The 23,717-nt window shown below is 41.7% G+C and overlaps 1 protein-coding gene across 2 annotated transcripts; it reads right to left on the bottom strand.

The window, feature by feature from the left end:
* Window positions 1-2,220: 2,220 nt before the first annotated feature.
* On the bottom strand, window positions 2,221-22,028 carry BAG4 (BAG cochaperone 4). 2 transcript variants are annotated; one of them, XM_060250546.1, is made up of 5 exons: window positions 21,902-22,028; window positions 10,003-10,104; window positions 6,058-6,309; window positions 4,871-5,122; window positions 2,221-3,719 (listed from the first exon to the last, which is right to left on the bottom strand). In XM_060250546.1, the coding sequence occupies exons 1-5, from the start codon at window positions 21,914-21,916 to the stop codon at window positions 3,216-3,218; spliced, it is 1,125 nt and encodes a 374-aa protein (XP_060106529.1). In that variant the 5' UTR covers window positions 21,917-22,028; the 3' UTR covers window positions 2,221-3,215. The 2 variants fall into 2 exon arrangements, with proteins under 2 accessions (XP_060106529.1, XP_060106528.1); XM_060250545.1 differs by lacking the exon at window positions 21,902-22,028 and adding an exon at window positions 21,619-21,900.
* Window positions 22,029-23,717: the final 1,689 nt, after the last annotated feature.

Raw genomic sequence — 23,717 nt, 5'->3', positions numbered from 1 at the left:
TCAGACAATTTTTGTAGACCTGTGCTTTTTAGTAGTCTCAGCACGGGATTTCAAAATCTGGGGTTTCAAAATCTGTCCCCCTGATATACACAAGCAAGCTCTAAACTCTGTTGCAAGAAATATCAAGAACAGAGTGCTCCCTGTGGCTTATCACATGCAAGTCTATAGCATCTCAGGTGGGCAGGAGAGATTTATGGTCACACTAAATGTGACGTATGTCAAAACACCTGCAATAAAAGCAAAAGCTAGAGGAGAAACTGGAGTTCTGAAACAGAATAAAGTTTGAGTCCAGCGGCACCTTTAAGACCAACAAACTTTTATTTGGGGTATAAGCTTTTATGAGCATGTACATCTCAGATACACTGAAGCAAGACTTCCTCAACCATTACATATAGGTAGGGAGGTGGGGTTAGTTCCCAGAAAGGCCTAATTAAAGTCAAGATGCATAACTAACTGAGCAATAAGTATAGCCAAGATTGGATTAAAGCAGTTGGTAAGAGCTGTGAATAGCAGCAAATTAGCATACAGATAATAAAAGAACCAAGTCTGAGTCCAGTGACACATTTAACACTAACAACAGTTTAATTCTGGGTATAAGCTTTTGTGTATAAGAATGCACATACAAGCTTATACCCAGAATTAAATTTTGTTGGTCTTAAAGGTGCCACTGGACTCAAACTTGGTTCTGTAGCTTCAGACTAACATGGCTACCCACCTGAATCCAAGTTCTGAAAGACTTGGAAGGGGGGTGGGAAGAGAGAGACAGAATGGACAAGCTTAAGAATCCCAAAAATCTTTTAAGCTTTGTTTTTCCAAGTGCACAATCTTTCAGAATTTCTGTTACTCATCTGATTCACTGATTTGGTTATACTGTGACTATTTGGTTCATAAGTACAAAACAGAGCCCACGGTACTGATCTCCTGAGCATGTTCACAAGAGTTAATCCTGCCCTTCCTCCAGGGCACTCAATGTAATACCATAGTCTAGAATATCTTCCTGTTCTAGCACACAACTCTCTGTTTAAGGTAGGTTTAGCTAAGAAAGAATGACTAGCTCAAGGTCACCTTTTATGAATGAGTCAGGATTTGAACTATCCAACAGATGAAGATAGTTTCAGAATATTGATCTACAATAGAACAGCAAGATTTTAGTCCAGTATCACCTTATACACCGACCAGATTTTCTGGGTATAATCTTTTGAGGGTCTCTTTTGACTCTTGAAAACTTATACCCTGGAAATCTTGTTGATCTCTACGGTGCTACTGGATTCCAATCTGGTTTCTTCACCACACTGGCTCCCTAATTTACAAATCAGCAGACCTAGTTTCAACATCCAAGCATCTGACTCACACAGAAGTCAAAACTTTATTTAAGCTTGTAAGCAGCCCAACGGTAAACAACCACAAAAATGGAGCTAACAAGATATACTTCACCTTTGAAAAAATGTTAAAGCTAATTGTTTAATGCACTTTAACCCAGTGTTATAACCTCTCCCCCACAAAAAAATCAAGGAATCTAATACAGAACAGTTTGTGTTTATAATAATAAGTTTATGTGAACTAAATGGCCACAATCTGACAATAACCGATGATACAACTGGTCTCTAATAAGATGTGAAGCTAAAAGGAAAGTCATTCTGTTAGGACACAGATCTTCTCACTAAAGATGCCCTAAACATTATTTATTTATTTTATTTAACTTAATAAATTGCCCTATCCCAGCTGGTGCTGGGCTCTAGGCAATGTGCAACGAAATAAAAACACACAAATATAGACCAATAAGACTAAAGCAAATTAAACCCTGATCGCGACTCGTGAAAGTGTTGTTGATCAGATTTCAAAACGTTACATGGCGGGGGGACTCCTAACCAGGGGAGAGGAGGGAGGTGCCAACAGGGCAAACCATTGCTGTCCTTATGCAAAAGCTTGGTGGAACATTTCTGCCTTACAGGCCCTGTGAAACTGCGAAAGATCTTACAGGGCGCTGGTGTCCTCTGGCAGAGTGTTCCACCAAGTTGAGGCCAGGACTGAGGACAGCCGGACCTCTTTAGGGCTGCTTCCAAACAGTAGAGCGTAAAGCCCTTCCAGGGGCATAGTGGAGGAGGTGGAGGTGGTCCCGTAGATCAGGTCACAGAAAGCAGCTCTTCTTATCAAGTCTATTGCACACCACTGTCTCTTACAAGACAGGAAGCAGGACACTTAAGACAGAATACCAAGCCATTTGTGTGGTCACACTTAATTTCATTTTAATTGCTTGATTCCAATAATGTCATTTGCAAACTTCGCATTTAAAAAACTTGGACGTTTATTTCTCACATTAGAGAACAAAGACCACTTTGGGATGAACAAAATATTTACAGTAGTAGCCTTACCTGTCCCCCTCAGACAGCAAATGTAGGAATCACCAGTTACACAGATAGAAGTGATTTTTTTTTGTAAAGCAACATATGAAATATCACTAACGCATCTGGCCAAGGGCATTTGCAGACAGAGTTCTTACAATCATTTGCCCTGCTTTCTAGCACTGCATCTTGAACAGGCAACAGTCAAATCTTTACCTTGGTTCCTTCTGCTTGTCCTATAAAAAGCATCATGATTGTACCTCCATGGTACAGGAAAACGGCAGGACAGCTATACTGGCTTTGGTTGCCCTACTGACTAGCTCATCAGAAGGGCTTCAATTTAGCAGGATGTACCCCCAACAATATAGAACACAATGCAATTACTATTATAAGAGTAAGGAACCTGTAAATAATACAAAGAGGAGCAGCTTAAGGAGACTATTGTCTTGATTTTACTGGTGCTGAGTTGCAACTGAAATGTCTTTGTACCTAGCAGAGTCCGACACATGACTCAGTCATTCAAAGAAGTCACTGGTGCTCCAAAAGCTCTGTCTTCAGAGACTTACAGCCTTACCTCAGTGAACCTCATACAGAATTATAATCCTCCTATGGAGTAAAAGCATGCTGATAACTAAGGAAGCTACTATAGCTAGCCTTCAATCATTCAGGGTCAGCATGTAATCTCTTCCCCTATATTTGTTTGCAGGATCACCAAGCTAAGAATTTAGTCCTAGGCAATTCACCATGTGATTTTTAAATCAAAACTCAAGTTACCACTTATTGCTTTTGATGTCAAAAGAGCTGGGGATTGAACAAAGTCACAGTTCTTTGAGAACTCCAGGACTCTGCCTTAGGATTGTTGCTATCTCCAACTTAAAGCCCCTTTCTTTCCAGTTCTTCCAGTATGGCTTGGATTCTGTGAACAGCCTCTTTCCTTGCCTGGCGTACACTCTCCTGACCTCCTGTCTCTATAGAGTCCAACTCCAACAGCTTCTTGGTCAGCATTTCCTCAAGTAGCCGGAAGCCTTTGTCCATTTTTCTCCCCACAAATTCATCTACCTCTTCCTCTAGCAATTCAACCCCCTCCATAACCTCCATAACCTTTCGAACTCCCGGCTGCACATCTGAGGGTTCTGTTGGAAGCTGCCCATTCGTTTTGAAACCTGATCCATGGTCAACAGCCGCAGGCAGCTTCTTCTGTACATTATCATACAGCTGGGGCTGCGCACTGTACTGCACTTTGGTGTTGGAAGCAGGTGGCTTCGTGTTAAGCTGCGTCAGCTTGTGATCATTCATGGTCCCAGAAGGCAGGTGAGTGGCTTCAGGGAAGTAGCTGTGCTGGTTAGTTCCTTGCTCCAATTGGTTGTAGGAGGAGTCCTAAAGTGAGAAATAAGAGCCTTTAACATTGTTGCTAGCTCCTCCAATTCCATTACCTCACATCTTGCATCAAAAGTGAAGTGCACACAGATCCCCTAGCAGCCAATACTGCCAGTCTGCTTCTCTGCCCTTGAGCAAGGTCTGCATAGTCAGGATGACAGTACATAAGAGGTTCAGGCCCTGAAAGATACTAGACACAAGAAATGCATTCTGAACCTGTCAGAATGACATCACAATATGCTATCACCCAGTAACCTGGCTCCCAGGTGACCTTCCCTATGAACTCTGCCACCCATAAACTGTTCCAAAACATGGTAGCTAGGGAAGCTTGGTAGACTAAATTCTTCTGGTTCACACATGCTCCAGCAACTGAAGAACACCACAGGATTATCAAGATGATATGAAGATCACCTCAATTGTCCATAGGACAATTGGGAACTGAAGTATTACCAAAGCTTGAGAGTAATCCTAATGAGGGCTCAGTCCACTAGAAGGGCCAGAGGTGATCAGATTGTGGTGGGTCAGAAACAAAACTGCCCAAGCTGCCTATATTTATATACAGTCTAGAAACCTTGAGCATTAGTGCCTGTGCTATCATACCTATATACCTATGGAGCCACAACAGCACCAAGTGGCAGAGGTGAAAGATGCATATGGTACCAACCCCCCCCCCCTCTCCCAAACCCTTTTTCTGAAGGGATGAGAACTGGGGCATAAATTCCCTAGGAAATACAACAAACTGGATATGCACATCCTGAAAGCACCAACAGAAAGTAGAACTCTGGCCCTTTCCAGAAGATTAAGCCCACAGCCATGGGATACAGGTCAAGACTCACACCCCTTAGCATTTAATCAGAAGCTAAAAGTGCAATTTTAGGAACAGGAAGCTTTCCTTCCTCTCATTGATGAGCTGGAACTCGGTGTCTGATACTACTTGTCCAAAGCAGTGGTAGCATCTGAACAAGAAATATCACTAAGAGTAGCCAGGGCAAGGTGACTTGGTGAGTTAGAATACATGGTACCACCACCTTCATCCTTTGTCAAAGCAAAGAGCCCCATTCTGTATATCAGATGAAAGGAGGGGTAGCTAAGCAAACTGAACTCTCCAGCACAAGGGAAAGGTGATCTCTTTGTACATTTTAAAAACGCACCTTTGCACTGTTAATCTGAGGATGTGGGGCAGGTGCTCCATTGGCAGGCCAAGGAGAAGAGGATTCAGCAACATATCGATTCTCATGTCCTGTTGATGCAGGAGACCAACCATATGGAGGCTGCATCCCATAAACACCAGGAGGTCTCCATGTTGCATCTTGAAGCCTCGGCTGGGGCGGTGGCGGCCCCTGTTGAGGAATACCATGATTGCAATCACCATAGGGATATGGTGGGACAGGAAAGCCAGGTGTCTGCAGGGCAGAGAAATAAATTATTTCTTCACGCACCCATCTCATTAAAAACATCTTGATAGTAAAAAAAACAAAAACAAGTGGGAGAATACTTTAATATATAAGAATTTATAAAAATCACAGATTGCAAGTTTCACTTTAAGAGGCAATTCTACCTGTGTTGGGGGGGGGATTCCTCTAAGATTATTCATTGCAGTACTGCAGCAGGCACAAGCAGTACATTTAAGGATTTTCTCTTCCAATAAAACTTATGTAGATTTAATCTATAATAAATTGGCTAAAGCTCATATAATCAGTTATGAGTCCTGTAACTGGCAAGAGTCCAAACGGACACATTTGTCATAATGAATCATGGAGATCTACCAACTCAGATCAAATTTGGTAGTAACTTCAGTGGGCTTGCTCTAAAAAGAAATATAAGCAAATGGCTATGATTCATACCACTTTATGGAACAATCATGGGCAATCCTGGATATTTATTTTAAACTGCAATTTTATCTTTTGTAGGGAAACTGTAATATGGGATTATCTGTATAAGGCTCATCATCTCCTGTAACTGTAGTTTAATACTTCTGAATCTATGATATCACAGTGGACATGGGAATAGGTTGTAGGTTGAAATGTTAGGCATACTATCAGAAAGCAAGTCTTATTGAACTCTGAAACGGTTTTCCAGGACAAACATGATTAGGGCTGGTAGGCCAGCGATAAAATATGCCATGTAAACATGCCCAGCCAACTAGGCAACTAGATACATCAGGAAAAAGTGTTCTTGTCTGAAGGCTGTATCACCAAATGAAGAAAAGTTTTAAGTGTAGAAATCCAGCTACTTTAAGCCAAAAAGCACTAAACTCATCATGCCAAAGGTAGAGAGATCTCACTAACTGGTTCATCCATTACAGATCACACATAACTGCCTGCAAGAGCTTCCTTACCGGAGGCTGGGCATATCCTGGTACTTGCCTCCTCACCATAGTACCTTCTGCTGGACAGTTAGGTGAGGGGTAGTTCCAGTTGGAAACTGATGACTGAGACTGGTACAATCCAGGAGACTCTGTAGAATAAGGGACAGGAGGATGCCCTGTAGAATAATAGGTATTTGATTGTGGGGGATACGGAGGTGGTCCTGTCCCAGGAGCTGAGTATGGAGTGCCATAAACGCCATTTGTATAGGAATGATCGATCCCCTAATAGATAAAGAAAGGACATTTAAACCAATCAGCCTAGTGAGCAAATTGTGACATTTTAGAAATTCCTGTAGCTTTACTAGGTGTCAAACATGTGGCCCATGGGCCAGATGGGCCCTGCAAAGGGCTCCAATCAGGCCCTCCAGCAACTGGCTGTTGTCTGCTTCATTTTACCTTGCCTAATGTGCTCAGTCACCATTTTGTGTTTCTCCCCAGCAATCAGTCAGCCAGCAAAGCAGCCTTTCTTGGTTCCTACTCTCTCCCCCTCCTTTTTCCCAAAGGGAGGAGGAGAGAGGAGGAGCCTTAGCCAATGAAAGAGCCTGGCTCTATAGCTCTGCTGGGTGATTAAGTTTGCCAGACTTCCTTTGCCCAGTCCCCACCATCGGGAGAAATACAAAGAAAGCACTTTTAAGACTAGCAACGTTTCATTTAAGGTATGAGCTTTTTGCCTTGCTACAGAGACAGAGAGAGAGAGAGAGAGTTTGGTTGGGCTTGTTATGGGTACAACTGGTTTTCCCTCCTCTTTTTCCTATATTCATGCCCTCCAATCTTTCTCAATAGGAAAGCATGTGAACTGTTTTAAAGAGCAATAACAACAAGCCAGGGTTAGGCTGAGTGTGTCCAGCCCAGGTTTACTTAACAAATTTCCCTTGATTTTTCTTTCACATTTTCCTTTGATTGGTGATCTTGAACTTAGACTTCCCACACAGTAGGCTGATACTGACCACTGTACATGGCTGTCTCTCTGTTCTTGCACTGCCACATAGGAGTTGTAGTTATTTTTCTGGGGAAGACTATAATTTTGTAGACAAGCACATAAGCCTCAGTATGTGCCATGGTGCCTTCACATAATCTTGACCAGCACATGAAGCAACTTATGTACAAAGCTCACAATGCCCAGCTGCTTCATGTTTTCCTCTGGGTCTGAGGCTCAAAGCATTGACTATGAGATCTTTGTAATGAATGTCTACAAATCAAAAGTAGGTTTGCAACTTATATACATGCACACTTGAACAACATATTCAAGACTGGTACAGAACAGACGTTGCCTGCAGTTTTTTATGCAATAATTCATAGCAAGAGATGACATTTATCAGACTATAAAACAAAATATTGCAAGCATGCTAATGTTTTAAGGGAAAAAAATTGTGTTCGTCTGCGCCCCCTTTATACAGTTTATATGTCTGCCACCTGGCATTACATTTTATGACATACATGGCCCGGCCCAACAAGATCTCATTTATGTCAAATCCGACCCTCATAACAAATAAGTTCGACACCCCTGGTTTACGGGAAGTCACTGGAGAAACCCATCCATTGAACTTTTTCAAATCATACAGTTTTTAAATGGACAGGAACACCCTTCAATTCTAGCACAGAAAACCATGCAGTCTTTGCCTGTACAATATAGCTTCAATACAAGATTTACTGCAACTCTCAGCACTACCTAATCCCTTGGAATAAAAAAGGAAACAATCCTAGTGAGATCTGCCTGCCAGATTCTACCGAATGAAAGACACTGCACTGTTAGAATTCCTGGACCCCTGGCTCATGCAGTTCTGCAGTTTGGGGTCAGAAACTCCATGCACAAAGGCTGAGATTGTGTCATCCCCATCTCTTACTGAGCACCATGCTCAATGGACAGTGCACTGTGACTGTACTCAGAAAACAAGTAATCCTCCTGCAGAAAAAAAACACCTTGTGCTCGTTCAGTGAGTGCCCTCTAGCGGGGAACACTTTGAGTAAACCATGTTTATTCAAATAAAAAGTGTTTATGTTATCCAGATTAAATATGGTATCTTCTCAGGTAATGGATGGTCACTATAAGAACCTTACTCAAATAGAATACGTTTGTGTCAGTCTGGGTGAACTGATACACTGGAGCATTGTATCTTAGAATGCGTGTTTTACACAGATATAAGAAAATTACAGATTTTACTGCTTTCTTAAGGGAGGGCAAGTATACGTACAGGAGTGAAACCAAGAGAGTTCCTAGAAGGTAGCTAACATAAAGCCACTTTGGCAGTTGCAAAGTTCTTTTCCCAAGCTATAGCAAGATATAACAATGTAAATAAATCAATGAGTCTTAGTCTGGACTTGAATTAAGATTGTTTTAATTTTAATAGTGTGATACTGTTCAAGACCATTGGTTTGAATGAGTAGTTTCATTTAATAAGGTTTATTCATTATTTTTATTTGCTCCGGGAAGCAAAATCCCCTGGCTGTCCTCAACCAGGGCTAGGGCCTTTCCAGCCCTTGCCCCAGCCTAGTGGAACTCTCTGCCTGGTGACATCTGTGGCTTGTGGGCCCTGGTACAGTTCCACAGTGCCTGCAAGACAGAGATGTTCCATCAGGCCTACAGTTGAGGACAGCAACAGTTCACCATCAATCCCGGACTCCATCTCTCATCCTTCCCCACCCCATCATGGGGAGGGTGGTTTATAAATTGAATAAATCAAATCAAGTCTCTTTTAAAAGCCACCTTCAGCAGCTTCTCTGGAGAGGTGGCATATAGTCTAAATTAAATAAAAATAATGCATTCTGATAGCATTAATTTGTTAAACTGCAGAGGAATTGTGCATACTGTTTTTAACCCTTTCTTCTCTATAGTTATCCAATTTCTTGCTGTGAGCTGAAGAAATTATGATTTTCTGTTTAAATAGTTTGGAAGAAAGGAATGATACTTCAATTCACATCTATGCAATTTAAAACTTTTTACCTTCTAGGGTTTTCTCTAGCTTGGAAAAACCATGGCTACTTTCACCATATGTGTAGTCCTGCCCTTCCAGAAGACCTCAGTGTAGTGGTCACAGGCTCATTCAACTTTAATTTGCACCAACATTGCAAAAGAGATGAGACTGAGATGAGACAGTACAGTGGTAAAGTGAAACCTGCCAATTATAAGTTTAGGTAGTCCAGTTCTTACCTCCACCACACACTCCATTTAGAGGAAGCTTCACCATGCCAAAAAATGACACATACCCAAATTCTCTGGTATTTTAGTAAGAAAGTGTGTTACAGTTTTTGATAGTACTGTATTTGGCAGACGAAGAGCAGATATCAACACAGAGACTAAGACACAAGACTAAGAACTCTCCAGTCTACTTTGCAAGGCAAACGGTCAGGTGCAAAGGTCCTTGCATCATGTCAACATCATGAGTCAGTGTTTCACACTCAAGATGCTGATACCAGATCACCTAAGAATGACAGAACAACTGCAGCACAGAAGGCCTTGTAGAAGTAAAAACTGTGCTTCTAATGAATTCCACTTAAAATAACTTTCAGCACTGCAATATAATCCATTCCCTAAGCAGCAAACAGATAGCCTTGACCTGGATAGCCCAGGCTGTCAGATCTTGGAAGATAAGAAGGGTCAATTCTGGCAGGTACATTTGATGGGAGACCTCCAAGGAATTGTGGCACAGAGGCAGGCAATGGCAAACCACCTCTGAAATGTCTGTGCCTTAAAAACAAAAACAAAAAAACCCAAGTCTAGCTCGCCACCTAGCGGCACCTAATGGTACATAATACTAAAGGAGCAACAGTCTCTAGCTGCCAGACAATCTTAAAATTTCTTGCCTATTCTACACACACCACCATACGATAATTATTATTAGATGGCTCCATCCAAGGTCATTCTCCAAGTGGACAATCTTGGTTACAAACACACAAAATACTGCTTTATTACTCTACCTGGCCTTGGTGCTCAGATCCAGGAGGATATGGACTTGGGTAAGAAGCCCTAGGCTGAGAGTTCCAGTAGTGGGAGCCATATCCCGTATAAGAAGGCTGCTCCTAAGGAGAGAGAAGGAGGGGAAAGTGGTTTTACTTCCTGAAAACCAATAACATGCAGGAGTGTTTCTATTACAAATGTCAAAAATAGCTTCATTCTCTACTTACATTCACATGTAACCAAGACACACAGTGGACATCTGCTTGTTAACATTCTTGTAAGTGGACCAAGCTGAACCATTCTACTTCCCAGCTATGGCAAGATGGCACTATCCTGCTAATTAGGAGAAGGTCTAAGCTCTCTTTAATCTTACAGAAAGGCTGAGTTAGCCTCCTGAGTGACTAGTCTACTAATAACATCTTCGAGACAGGCAGAGTTTGACTACATATTTTGGAAGCTAAAGGTTCCAGGTCCAATCCCAGTTAAAAGAATCAGGCAGTAGGTGATAGAAGATGATGATGATATTGGATTTATATCCCGCCCTCCACTCCGAAGAGTCTCAGAGAGGCTCACAATCTCCTTTACCTTCCTTTCCAACAACAGACACCCTGTGAGGTGGGTGGGGCTGAGAGGGCTCTCACAGCAGCTTCCCTTTCAAGGACAACCTCTGCCTGAGCTATGGCTGACCCAAGGCCATGCTAGCAGGTGCAAGTGGAGGAGTGGGGAATCAAATCTGGTTCTCCCAGATAAAGAGTCCGCACACTTAACCACTACACCAAACTGGCTCTGATGTTTAAGATCTCTCCCTGAGATCCTGGAGAGCTGCTGCCAGACTAAGTAGACAATACTGCCCTTGATGGACTGACTTTGTATAAGACAGCTTCATGTGTATATGCATGTTTAAAAACAACAGACCTTACATTGGGCAGTGACTGGCAAACAAATAATTAATTGGTCTCTACGTCAAACAACTTCTTTCAGCTGAACAAGGAAGGCCATAGCCGTGAATGTTTTGCATGTTTGTGACATTTAGTGTAAGAGAGGATTTCAAGAAGTATGCCTGAGCCAAACAGTTCTCAGCAATTCACACCCTAAAGCAGTGCCCCTAAGCATTATCAGAAGGCATTTGTTCTTACTACAGCTTCAAAACACATAGTTGATTCTAATACTCTGCTGAACACATTTTGTGCACTAGGAGAACAAATTTTTGAGCAATATTGCACATAAGTTTCATAAACAGCTATGTTATTCCTTAAAAACAAGACAAAGGATACAAAATAGAAGAGTAACATGAATGCTGCCGCTCCCTTTTCCTTTGTTCCGTTTTTCCTGTCCAGTCATTCTTTCCTTCTGGTTAAAAAGAGGTATGCTGTATACAATTGATTACAGATGAAAGCAAAGGGGAGAAGGCTCAACATCAACCTCATGGAGTGCTTCCCGTATTTCAAAACAGATTTCGCAGTTTGGATACTTCCTTTTATTCCCTTAGAAGCTCACTGATTAAAAAATCTTGAGCAGTAGAAGATTCTCATCCCTCATTTTTGGACTCAAGGGCTAAAAGGACTGAAACAAATTTCGCTATTGAAAGCTTACATTCTGAATAAAACTTTGTTGGTCTTAAAGGTGCCCCTTGACTCCTGCTTTGTTCTACTGCTTCAGAACAACACGGCTGCCCACTTGGATCTAAATTTTGCTATTTCCAGAGTGATCTTAAGATTCTTATCAATAAGCAGAGGAAACAAGATCCTCATCAATAAGCAGAGGCAACAAGAGTTTCCAGAGTGTAAGGGATAATTGATTAATTAGAGGCTTAATATAACGATCCCTTATATTCTCAAAAAAAACCTGCACTCAAGCAAAATGTGAAAAGATGTATCAATCCTATTAAGGCCGCAAGGGCAAAGTCTATCCAAATAAGATCTATTCAGAAATCTCCCCTGTAAAACCGCTGAGAATATAATATTCAATCTTGCGAATAAGAAAGTTCTGCAGTATCATGAGAAAGTAAGATAGTACATACTGAGAGTAAAGATTTTTTTGGGGGGGGAGGGGATTCCAAAAGACAGGGGTGACCAAACTCGGTGGACTTTTAAGATCAAACTGCTGCAATCAATCCCTACAACAAGCTTTTCAATTTAAAAAAAACAAAACCAACTTCAGATTTGCCCATATTAGCTGACATTCCAACTAAAGTTAATTTCTTGTGTTAATGAAGAGGGCTTTCATCCACCTGAATTTGTAGGTATTCTATTTAAGAGTGACTAGCAAGCCATCTTTAGCACAGAGCAACATTAGTTTCAGTTTGAAGGCATACAGCCAGGCTCTTGCTTCCAGGAATATTTGTCAACATTTTGCCTGCAGTACAACATTTGATACTCAAGGGACATTATTAAAAACTGGGCCAGAGATTAATCAGTATTATCAGAGATGGCTTTGATTTAAATAGTTGAGATGTAAAGACTGCTTTCAAGTTGAAGACTTGTACAGCTCCGGGGAATATACCCCCCTCCATTATGGAAAAACTTTATAGTGTTTGTACACAGTTTTGCTTTGTTGAATGCTGTTCTAAGTTGGAGGGTCCAAGATAAATCTGCCAAGAACAGGATCCCCAGATGGGAGAAGGTCTTAACCTGCTCAACATTGGACCCACTGATTGTCCATTGAAGCAGGTTCCATTTTCTGGTCTTGATGAAAACTAAGATATTAGATTTCAGATAATTAATCACCAAGCTTTCTCAGGAACAGTAACTGGGGAAAGACTGCAAGAACCTTTGCAGACCAACCCTAGTTCGAGACAAAATGTTTGGATGCATCTCTCACTTTGAGATTTCTTTCAATCCTAGGTAGTTGTTTTACAAGAAACGGGTAAGAACATAAGAACATAAGAGAAGCCATGTTAGATCAGGCCAATGGCCCATCCAGTCCAACATTCTGTGTCACACAACGGCCAAATATATATATATATATATATATATATATATATATATATACACACACACACACACACACACAAACACACACACACACACTGTGGCTAATAGCCGCTGATGGACCTCTGCTCCATATTTTTATCTAACCTCCTCTTGAAGGTGGCTATGCTTGTGGCCGCCACCACCTCCTGTGGCAGTGAATTCCACATGTTAATCACCCTTTGGGTGAAGAAGTACTTCCTTTTATCCGTTTTAACCTTTCTGCTCAGCAATTTCATGGAATGCCCACGAGTTCTTGTATTGTGAGAAAGGGAGAAAAGTATTTCTTTCTCTACTTTCTCCATCCCATGCATTATCTTGTAAACCTCTATCATGTCACCCCACAGTCGACGTTTCTCCAAGCTAAAGAACCCCAAGCATTTTAACCTTTCTTCATAGGGGAAGTGTTCCAAGCCTTTAGTCATTCTAGTTACCCTTTTCTGGACTTTCTCCAATGCTATAATATCCTTTTTGAGGTTCGGCGACCAGAACTGCACACAGTACTCCAAATGAGACCGCACCATCGATTTATACAGGGGCATTATGATACTGGCTGATTTGTTTTCAATTCCTTTCCTAATAATTCCCAGCATGGCGTTGGCCTTTTTTATTGCAAACGCACACTGTCTTGACATTTTCAGTGAATTATCTACCACGACCCCAAGATCTTTCTCGTGGTCAGTCTCTGCCAGTTCACATCCCATCAACTTGTATTTGTAGCTGGGATTCTTGGCCCCAGTGTGCATTACTTTGCACTTGGCCACATTGAACCGCATCTGCCATGTTGACGCCCACTCACCCAGCCTCAACAGATCCCTTTGGAGTTCCTCACAATCCTCTCTGGTTCTCACCACCCTGGACAATTTTGTGTCATCCGCAAACTTGGCCACTTCACTGCTCACTCTCAACTCTAAATCATTTATGAACAAGTTAAAGAGCATGGGACCCAGTACCGAGCCCTGCGGCACCCCACTGCTTACCGTCCTCCACTGCGAAGACTGCCCATTTATACACACTCTCTGCTTCCTATTACTCAGCCAGTTTTTGATCCACAAGAGGACCTGTCCTTTTACTCCATGACTCTCAAGCTTTCTAAGGAGCCTTTGATGAGGAACTTTATCAAAAGCTTTCTGGAAGTCAAGGTAAACAACATCTATCGGGTCTCCTTTGTCCACATGTTTGTTCACCCCCTCAAAGAAATGTAGCAGGTTAGTGAGGCATGATCTTCCCCTACAGAACCCATGCTGAGTCTTCCTCAATAACTCGTGTTCATCAATGTGCCTACTCATTCTGTCCTTGATAATGGTTTCTACCAACTTCCCCGGTATTGAAGTCAGACTGACTGGCCTGTAATTTCCTGGATCTCCTCTGGAACCCTTTTTAAAGATGGGGGTAGCAGCATAATGTCTCCCAGAGTTCAGCTGTAGCAACACAGCAAAGAACCTCAGGTCTCTAGCAAAGCCACTGGGATAGACAGCCCATGAGCATCTAACACAAACCGATAAGCTGCTGTAATGTTCAGAGAAATCCTGGGGCACCAGACTTGGGGGGGTGGGGAGTGCTCATCATCATAAACCACTTACTCAACTATTTCCCTACAGCTAAAACAAATACTCTCAATTGTAACAGTAATAGTCTGCATAGCCAGTGTTGTGTTCGGTTTTTTAATTCATAAAAAAATTACAGCATCAGCCTGTTCAAATGGTTAACATTAGGAAAACATCAGTACCATAAAATATTCAAATACAAAATGTGTAAGTAACTTACAATAGCACCATGTTAATTTATCATCTAAAAGACACAAATTAATCATGCATGGAAAGTCAAAAAGTGGGCTAGAAATGGAATTAGGTACTCAAAAGTTAAACAAATGCAAGGAAAGTTGAGCTGAAGATACCTTGGAGGGCCATCTGATATAGGACTGGTCCTGCTGATTCTTGATCAGCCTTCATCAGGAAAGTGAGAATGTAATTGAGTGAAATTTAGTTTCACTAGTAGACTTAAAAGTTTGAAGACGTAAATAGCAACAGCTACCCGGACATGATGCCTTTGCTGCCTCCACATACTCCCACTCCACTTTTCACCAGCAGTGCCTTTAATACCCTTGTCAATTATGACTTAATTATGACCAACTAATGCTTCCAAATGAAAAAGCTATAATTCCCAAAGGAAGCATCTGCTTGTGTTATCTCACTCTCCCCCTCAACACACCATTTTGTTTAGTATGTCAGTTCTCAAGCACTAAGGATGAACAGTTGCTCTCTTTAATACATACAAAACAAACTGTACCTTTAGACAGGTAATCCCAGCATATTTGTAGAACACAGCGTTATTCCGGTGCCCTTGAAAGCTCTGATAAAAGCAGAAAGAATAAGCTCACCGGGACACACCCAGTTTCTCCAGTAAAGACTTCTAGCCTCCCTGGCATTATGCCAGTCTCCTTGGAACAGCCTAAACTGAATGACACATCCAGTCACTATCTTAGCCTAACTTGTTTTACTGGGTTTTATTATGAAAACCATGGTGGGGAGGGGGAGACCACGTACACTGCCCTGACCAGATTCAAGGAAAAGAGGAATATAAATATAAACAATGGGAAACCAATATATAGCACATACGATAATGACTTCTTAGTGGATTTGATCCCCAAAAGCAAGTGACTCGCTTTCAGCATGATGTTGGGTTAGGTCTGGGTAGTATAAAAGGAAAGGCGGTGCAAAACCCATCTTTGTCTGCTCTCAAGCAGTCCTGAAATTTGCTAAGGAGAGCTCATTTACATTGCAGCATTAAGGGGGAATACAACTGATTCTATGGGTAACTCTGAAATACAGGACAGAGAAATACAATATAGATATTGATAAAATTCTTGACTTGTTAAGAGAACTTTGCTGTACAAGCAAAGAAAGTAAGAGCAAAGTTAAAGTATTAAGATGTGATTTTTTTAAAAATGAAAGATGTATTTGCAGTCTGTATTTGGCGGATATAAAGTTGTATAGGTGTTTACTAAAACTGCAACTCTAGCATACAAGGAATATTTCTCTACCCATTAATATTGCATTTTAGTCATCCTATTATTCCAACTTGCCTTCTAAGATGGAATCTTGGCAATGATACCTAGCCATCTTTATATATGTACTGAAACTGTAGCACCATTAATCTATATCGGTTTTAAATTTTTTATTTAACTTAAATTTACAAACCTGTAAATTTAACTGTATTTTATTGTATTAATTGTATTTTATTGTTCTATCATGGTATATCTATCATGTCTTGTAAGCTGCCTTGAGCCTGCCTTGGCAGGGAGGGCGGGATATAAATAAAAAATTATTATTATTATTCTATTAGCAGATACAAAGATACAAAAACATAGGATCATATTAATTATAACTAGGTTTCAGTATGCCTTTTCCCAAGCAAGTCGGAAAAATCCTTGTTTTTACATGTAGCCAAATTAAACATATTCTGCTATTGAGAATGTGGGGAAAGAATCTACATATATTAAAACCAGTGTTTGGGGGGGGGGGTTGGAAAAAGCCCAGCAGGAGCACGTTTGCATATTAGGCCACACTGCCTGGGCTGGGAGCATGTGGCTGGTACATGGGGGATTGGGCTAGCCAGAGCCCTGGCCAGCCCAGGCAGAGCTGCAGCAAAAAAAAAAGCCCTGATTAAAACAAAGTCTTGAGCTCCATTACATTCATGGGTGGGCAGCCAACAGCACTACAGGTATCATAAAGGACACAGGTGTGTGGGGGGGTTGTAGAATATTTGGACAAGGTCCCAATGGCAGGCCTGTAGTGCCTGTCCCTTCCATATTAGGGCCTGTTTTCTGGACTTGGAAGACTAGAAGCAAATTACTCACAAAGCACAGCTGGGACTGCATGGGTACTGCAGACCACATCTGAATGGGACACACAGTACTGCAATGCTGATTTGTAGCATACTGCTCAACAACAACACATGAAGCTGATTTATTGTGAATTAGACCTGTGGCCCATCAAGGTCAGCACTGTCTACTCAGACTGGTAGCAGGTCTCCATGGTCTCAGGCAGAGGTCTTTCACATAGCCTAATAAATTATCTTTTTAGCTGGAGATACCAAGGATTGGACCCAGGAGCTTCTGCATACCAAGCAAATGCACAGAGCCCCTTCTCACCACTGCATTAGCATGACAAATAAACAAAAGTTATTGAGAGGCAGACAAACTCCCATTACATTCAATAAGGGAAGGTGAATTAGTAATTTAGGAGCTAGTTAGGGAGGAAGGCAAATGTAATCCCACTCAAAAGTGTGTAAAATATATGGTTAATTTTGTTTCTTATCTAAACAAGCAGCTAATATACACATATACAAGTGGGGAAAGAACTGCTCCTTGGGCAACACCTGCACTTCTTTAAAAGTGACCCCACAGTGGCTTCATTGAGTCTCTGCGCACAGAGAACACCAAGAGGTAATCCATGTAACATACAAATCCTTGCTCCACATCCATTCCACCTGCAATTACCAGTATTTTACTAGAATGCAAAACTGTACTGCTGTGCTGTAAAAGAAAAACCAGCAGGAAAAGGCAATAGTGTTTGTGATGCACAAGCCACAATGAGCTCATCTGGAATCATGGTTATCTAATCTGAATGCTACCACAAGGAGTTTAGGATAGGAGACGTGTAGTCAGTAAAGGAAGGAATGTGGCTTTCTAGTACTCAAGAAAGGTAAAGCAGCTGAGACTTTTGAGTATGTGCAGCAAGGATTGATGTAAAGTGCTAAGTGATGCAAAACAACCTTCCTTTAGAAAAATTAAATAGTTTATTGATTTGAAGAAAATTGAACAATAACAACAGCAGATAAGCATCAATTGGCATAGAGATAAACATGGGTAAACAGTTACACAGCATAAACTCAGGAATGTATTAGCATACAGTGAGAGGTCTAGATGGATTATGATCTGAAAAACATTGTAAGTATAAATAATATGATAAAGTCAGCCATTACCAAATTAAATGAAGATGTAAACAAAACAAATTATCCTGTGTCATAGCTTGTACTAGACCACACACAGGTTATGATTATATACTGGAAAAGGAGAATATAGGAATGCGAGCCAAGTTAAAAATATAGCATGCTTAAGTGTAAGGGATAATGAGTTGTGATGTAGTCTACATCTACAAAAGGTATCAATTTTTAGGAAAAGTGAGAATTTTGGGGATATATATCAAGCTGTGTTGTAAACCAGGGGTGGGGAATGTCAGGCCCTCGGGGATTGCTGGGCTGAGTCAAACCACGTGGTGGCCTTCCTAGGGCCCAGCTGGCTGGTGAGGATTGTGCAGCCCAGCCGCACTGTGCAGCAGCCTCCCCAGGGCCCAAGTGGCTGGCAGGGATTGCGGGACCCAGCCTTGCTATGGCTTCCCTGGGGCCTGGCCTACTGGCCAGGATCGCTGCAGGGCCTGGAAAAGTCACTGTCACAGTTCAGGTAAGTTCCCCCCTCATTTATTTATTTCCCTATTTCTCCCCCCCCCCCCCCATTTCTTTGTTTCCTTTAATTCCCTTTCACCCCTTTCTTTATTTCACTTTCTTCCCCTTTATTTTCCTTTCTTTCCATTTCTTTCACACAAATTATCCTGTGTCATAGCTTGTACTAGATCACACTTAGGTATGAATGATTATATACTGGAAAAGGAGAATATAGGAATGCGAGCCAAGTTAAAAATATAGCATGCTATAAAAATATAGCATTCATTCCCTTTATTTCACTTTCTTCCCATTTTTTCATTTCTCTTTCTTCCCATTTCATTTTTCTTTCTTTCCCTTTCCCTTCCTTCCTTTTCCCCCCACCCCGTGGAACGTGAGTAGTGGGCATTGTGAAGGACTGCCACTGGGGTATGTGGGTGCCTTTAAAAGTCTGCTGGAAGCAGCTGCAGTTTCCACATGGAGGGAGGGGTGGCAGGGGTGGGAGCCAGCTACCACCAGTTCAATTTGCACGTGATTATCCCAGCTGGTGTGGCCTAATATGCTAATAAGTGTGTGACCTAATATGCTACTATTAGGGGATGTGGTCTAATATGCCTGGACCTAGGCATTTGCCTAGGGCGGCGGGTTGGGCTGTGCATGTGTGCAGTGAATTAGGCTCTCCCCACGTGACTTTAAATAGTAAAACAATTATTTGCATTAATTTTGCTGGCCTGACTTGTTCTCCCTCAGCAGAGAACTGTTTCTTAAGCTGATAATTCTGAATGGCCCACAAATGATGTAAATATCCAAATGGCCCTTGGCAGAAAAAGGGTTCCCCACCCATGTTATAGGTGGTCTGTAATCATTCTATAATGAAGTGTTCCCACACTTTTTAAAGCCAAGTTGATTTGGTGGAGGCTGAAGAGGCCTTCCAGTTTGAGGTGGTCAAAGACTCTGCAGCTACAAGAAGACTAGTTATTAGTTTTTGGACTATTCACTGTGGGTGAATAGGGAGGTATTGTGTAAGATGTGATGGTTTTGATTTGCCTGAGAATGTCAAGCTAAAATTTCTGTAATATCAAACATTACCACCAGCAGTGGCGTACGTTCAGACGTTCCTGCATTTCTTTCAGGATAAAAGAGAACTTGAGTTGGAGAATAATACACTTAGTTTGGAGTGATATACCAACGATTAAGGATTTTGAAGGACTGTAACCTAGCTCTGATTACAGGGGATGCAAATAAATACGAGGAATAGATGTTCGACCACTGTTTAACAGTGAAAGAAACATTGCCGTGTAGATGCCATTTATCTTGATAGCTCAATAGTTTATCACTGTCTAGATGTATGAGTATGTCATAAATTGAGGATATCAGACTTTTGTCGTTGTTACAAAAGAATCAATCAATTTTTCAAAAGCAGTTACTGGAGTGTTTAGAATTTTAGGAAGACTGAGGCTAGACATTGTGTGACTTAATTGAAGGTACCAGGAGATAGGAGAGGCAATTTTTTGCTCCAATACAGCCTTTGGTGATCAGTGTGTGAAGCAATATGAATCAGTAGAGTTGTGTTTGCAGATCTCCACGGCGGAGTTATTACGTGATCACTGCACGGCTGGAACCAAAGTTGATGGAGGAAGGATGTGAAGCGAGAGATTTCTAGAAGCAGTTTATTTCTAGTGCTGTCCCATGTTTAAAAAATGGCTGAAATAAAAGCATTATGTTTGATCAAAGAAGAATGTGAGGGAGAGTTTGACAAAATAGATTCCTGAATATTTAGTGGGGAGAGAAGTGATTGCAGTGGTTTAGTCCAGACAGCTAGATATGCACCACTTTTATAATGTTTACTAGTAGCAATGTTTTATGATAAATTAATACATCAGAGTAGTTCAGACCCTTCAAATTGCGACAATGCTTGATAGTTTGGAAGCCTATATTTGATTTCTTATGTTGCCAAAAGAATGAATTAAATATCAACTGCCATTTGCGAAGGAAAGGAATCGGCAGGTCATTGGGGATAGTATAAAAGAAACAGAGAAGTTTGGGTAGGGCAAAGGACTTTATAAGATGTAGTCAGTCAGCAAAAATACATTGATTGTGTATCTCCGAAAGAAGACAAAAGGAATCAATTAAGCATCTCTTGGAAGGAAAGTTTCATAATGCAGAAGCAGGGGAGAGGCCTGCTTGGAAACATTATCCTAAATAAGTTATAAGAAGCCTTTCTGACACACTTAGGATCATAATGCAGTGGTACGTACCAGGTTAGAGCAATCTAAATCTCTTTTTTGCACAGAATTAGAGCATTGGTGTTTTCTGGGATGGTGAAAGAGAAAGCTACTGGATAAACCCCACCAGAGATTTCAAGCTTTAAGGTAACACCAATTACTAGCTGGAGCAGTACTGCCCCATTTATTAGCTAGGATAATTATTTTCAATGTAGCATCTTCCTTGTCCTCAACTCTCTGTGCCACAGCACAACCTCTACCTTACAAAGGGCTACATCAGTTGTTAAGATTGTGGATCAGACTTCAACACTCCCCAGATTAATAATTCCAGAGAGGTGGTCCTATTAGTCCGTTGCAAGGCCTTATTAAATACTCAAGCATAAGCTTTCATGAGTCAGAGCTTCTTATTTTATTTTTACTTCTGCAGTTAGAGGAAGACAGAAAAGGGGAAGAAATGAGAAAGGGAACAGACGGACAGAAATAAACAAGATGGGTCATACAGGTTTTACCATTTTTTCTAAACTTCAATCTGGTATTAACATCCCCTTCCCTCAGTGAACATAGAAAAGTGAGATGGGGGAGGAGATCTTCAGAAAAAAAACTGGAACAAAAGCATATCCAGACCAGTGTTCCCTCTAAGCAGAGTTAACAAGCTAGCTCACAGATTTTTAGCCTCCAGCTCACACATTTTTGTCTTAGCTCATAAAGGATGACCTCAGAGCACAATAATTTATGCAGTAGCTCACAACTTTAATACCAGTAGCTCACAAAGTAGAATTTCTGCTCACAATACTCTGCAGCTTAGAGGGAACATTGATCCGGACGTGCGCTAATAATAATTTTAAAAGGCAGCGTTGTCTCCCGCCCCTAAAAGGCTGCAACGCTGCACACGTAGTGACGTAACAGAACAGCTGCACGTGGCGGCTCTTCGTAAGCGCGGGAGGGGGGACCGCTTACGTCACACACAGCTGATAATGGACAGCGAAAATTTGACCGTTACCTGAAAACTGCCATTGTCGCCACGAGCGACTCTCTCCCCCCTATTACCCCCGCCGCCATGCACAGGACACCTGCGGGTCTCCATGCCCCATGGTGGCGGAGGAGGCTCAGGCTCCGGTCGGACTCGTTCCACTTCCGTACCGTGTAACAATCTCCTCAACGCGGCCGCCATTAGCGGCTCCTCAGGCTCCCCTCGCTGCCGCCTCCCCGCTAGGAGCACTACACGCATGCGCGAACAATGTCCCGCTATAACCAATTGGTACTTTAGGCATTCCCCTTCTTACCTTCATTTCTGTCATCGGCTTTCCAAACCAATAGGCAAACTGCCGATAATAACCCGGATGTGCGGAGTCCACAGCTTCTTGCCGACGTCCCCCGATGTTTTAGACGTTCATCGGCAACGTGCACCAATCATGCGAAGTATCCAATCAGAAGAGACCTTCTGTATCAACCAGTAACCCTTGGAACGCTGGAGAAAAATAGTTGGGTTAGAATTCCAGGATAGACCGATAACAAAAATTACATAGAGTCGGGTAGAACCTTAAATATTATCCTAATTTATTTCAGAGGTAACTTCTTCAGATCCACAGAATTGTACATCCTTTTGACCTGATTAAATACCCGACAGAACGGGTGAGTGGGTAGTTTTTAGAGGTTTTTCTAGTTAGGCACAGGCAGATTTTTTTCTCTGAAACACTCAAGAAAGATTACAGTGTAAATCATGCAGTCAGCAGAATGAGACATCTAATGAGCAAGGTAACAGGACTAATCGGCTTTCTTCTGTAGAAATGTAGCAAAGTTACATTTGGAGTTCTGGAACCTCTTAATGGAAACAAAATTCTTTTAAAAAATGTTGAAAAGTCCATGAGGGGCACCCTGTGTTTGTCTTTCATTTCTGTCTTGAGAGTTTGGGCACCTCTTTTTCTAGAAAAAAAGCCCTGAGATGATTTTTTTTTTAAAAAATCCAAATGGAGAATATTTGCAGGGAGTTCTCCCCCCCCCCCCCTCAATGGAGACCATGCCAAATGCAATCCTTCTCTTGCAAGAGCCAGTTTGAAATGCAACAATCCATTCCTTTAGCTCAAAGAGGTCCCTACCTCACTCCTATGCACATCTAAAGCAGGTCTGAGTTCGTTTTATGATGTATAAGGAGCCACCTGCAAATATAGTGTGCACTTCTAAAGATACAGATTTTCCTTTGCAAGGACATAAATCTGTATTGTGGAAACGGAAATGGGAGTAGCTGTAGGTCTCACGAACACCATGTGAGGTGGTCTGCCTCATTTCAGACTTCCTGTGTAGGGCTTCATAGTGGAATGCAGCTTCATAAAGGATAAAGGTTTTGGCACACAGAATGGAGCATCTGGGGGAGAGACAGCCGCTAGAATCATTCTCCCCAGATGCTTGTTTCATTCTAGTCGTTTCCAACCAGATGAACTCCCAAACATAAGAGCCCTGGTAGATCAGAACAGTAGCCCATCTGGTTTAGCATCCTGTCTAACACAGTGGCCAACCAGTTCCTCTGGACAGCCGACAATAGGGCATTGAGGCCAAGGTCTTCCCCTGATGTTACTTCCTGGCTCTGGGATTGAAAGGCTTAATGCCTTTGAATGTTGAGGTTCCTCTTAATCACCATAGCTAGTAGCCATTGATAGGCTTTTCCGCCACGATTTTCGCTTCTGGAGAAAACTTTGCTGAAGAGACAGCTTTCTTGGATGGCTGCTATGTTGTAAATCTTTGAAGAACAGAGGACAGCAAGTATGGTTTAATGATTCAAGTGTTGGGCTAGGACTTGGAAGACCCCAGTTCCAGTCATTCTTACACTATGAAACTCATTGGGTGACCTTGGGTCAGTTAACCCCCTCAAACTCTCCTACCTCACAGGTTTCTGGGAAGATAAAATGGGGAAGGGAGAACTGTTTTTGTTGGCCTGAGATAAAGGATGAGATAAAAAGTAATAAATAGATGGCTTAACGATGACACTATTATTCCAACCCACAGTATTTAGGTCTTTTTCTTCTCAGACCTTCTTCAGACCAGCTGCTGCAACTATAAAGTAAGTAAATAAGCATTGCTGCTGTTTTTTCTACACCCCCCCCC

Source organism: Heteronotia binoei, chromosome 12, assembly GCF_032191835.1.
Source record: "Heteronotia binoei isolate CCM8104 ecotype False Entrance Well chromosome 12, APGP_CSIRO_Hbin_v1, whole genome shotgun sequence".
NCBI lineage: Eukaryota > Metazoa > Chordata > Lepidosauria > Squamata > Gekkonidae > Heteronotia > Heteronotia binoei.
This window is presented reverse-complemented; position numbering and strand designations above follow the sequence as displayed.

Bases quoted from the DNA above. Each gene is read 5' to 3' on its own strand.
- BAG4 (XM_060250545.1), bottom strand. From the start codon at position 21,846: ATGCGTGTAGTGCTCCTAGCGGGGAGGCGGCAGCGAGGGGAGCCTGAG. The intron at 10,105-21,618 runs GTAACGGTCAAA...CTCTCTCCTTAG, and splicing joins GCGACAATGGCAGTTTTCAG to GAGCAGCCTTCTTATACGGG. The intron at 5,123-6,057 runs GTAAGGAAGCTC...TCTGCCCTGCAG, and splicing joins CAGGATATGCCCAGCCTCCG to ACACCTGGCTTTCCTGTCCC.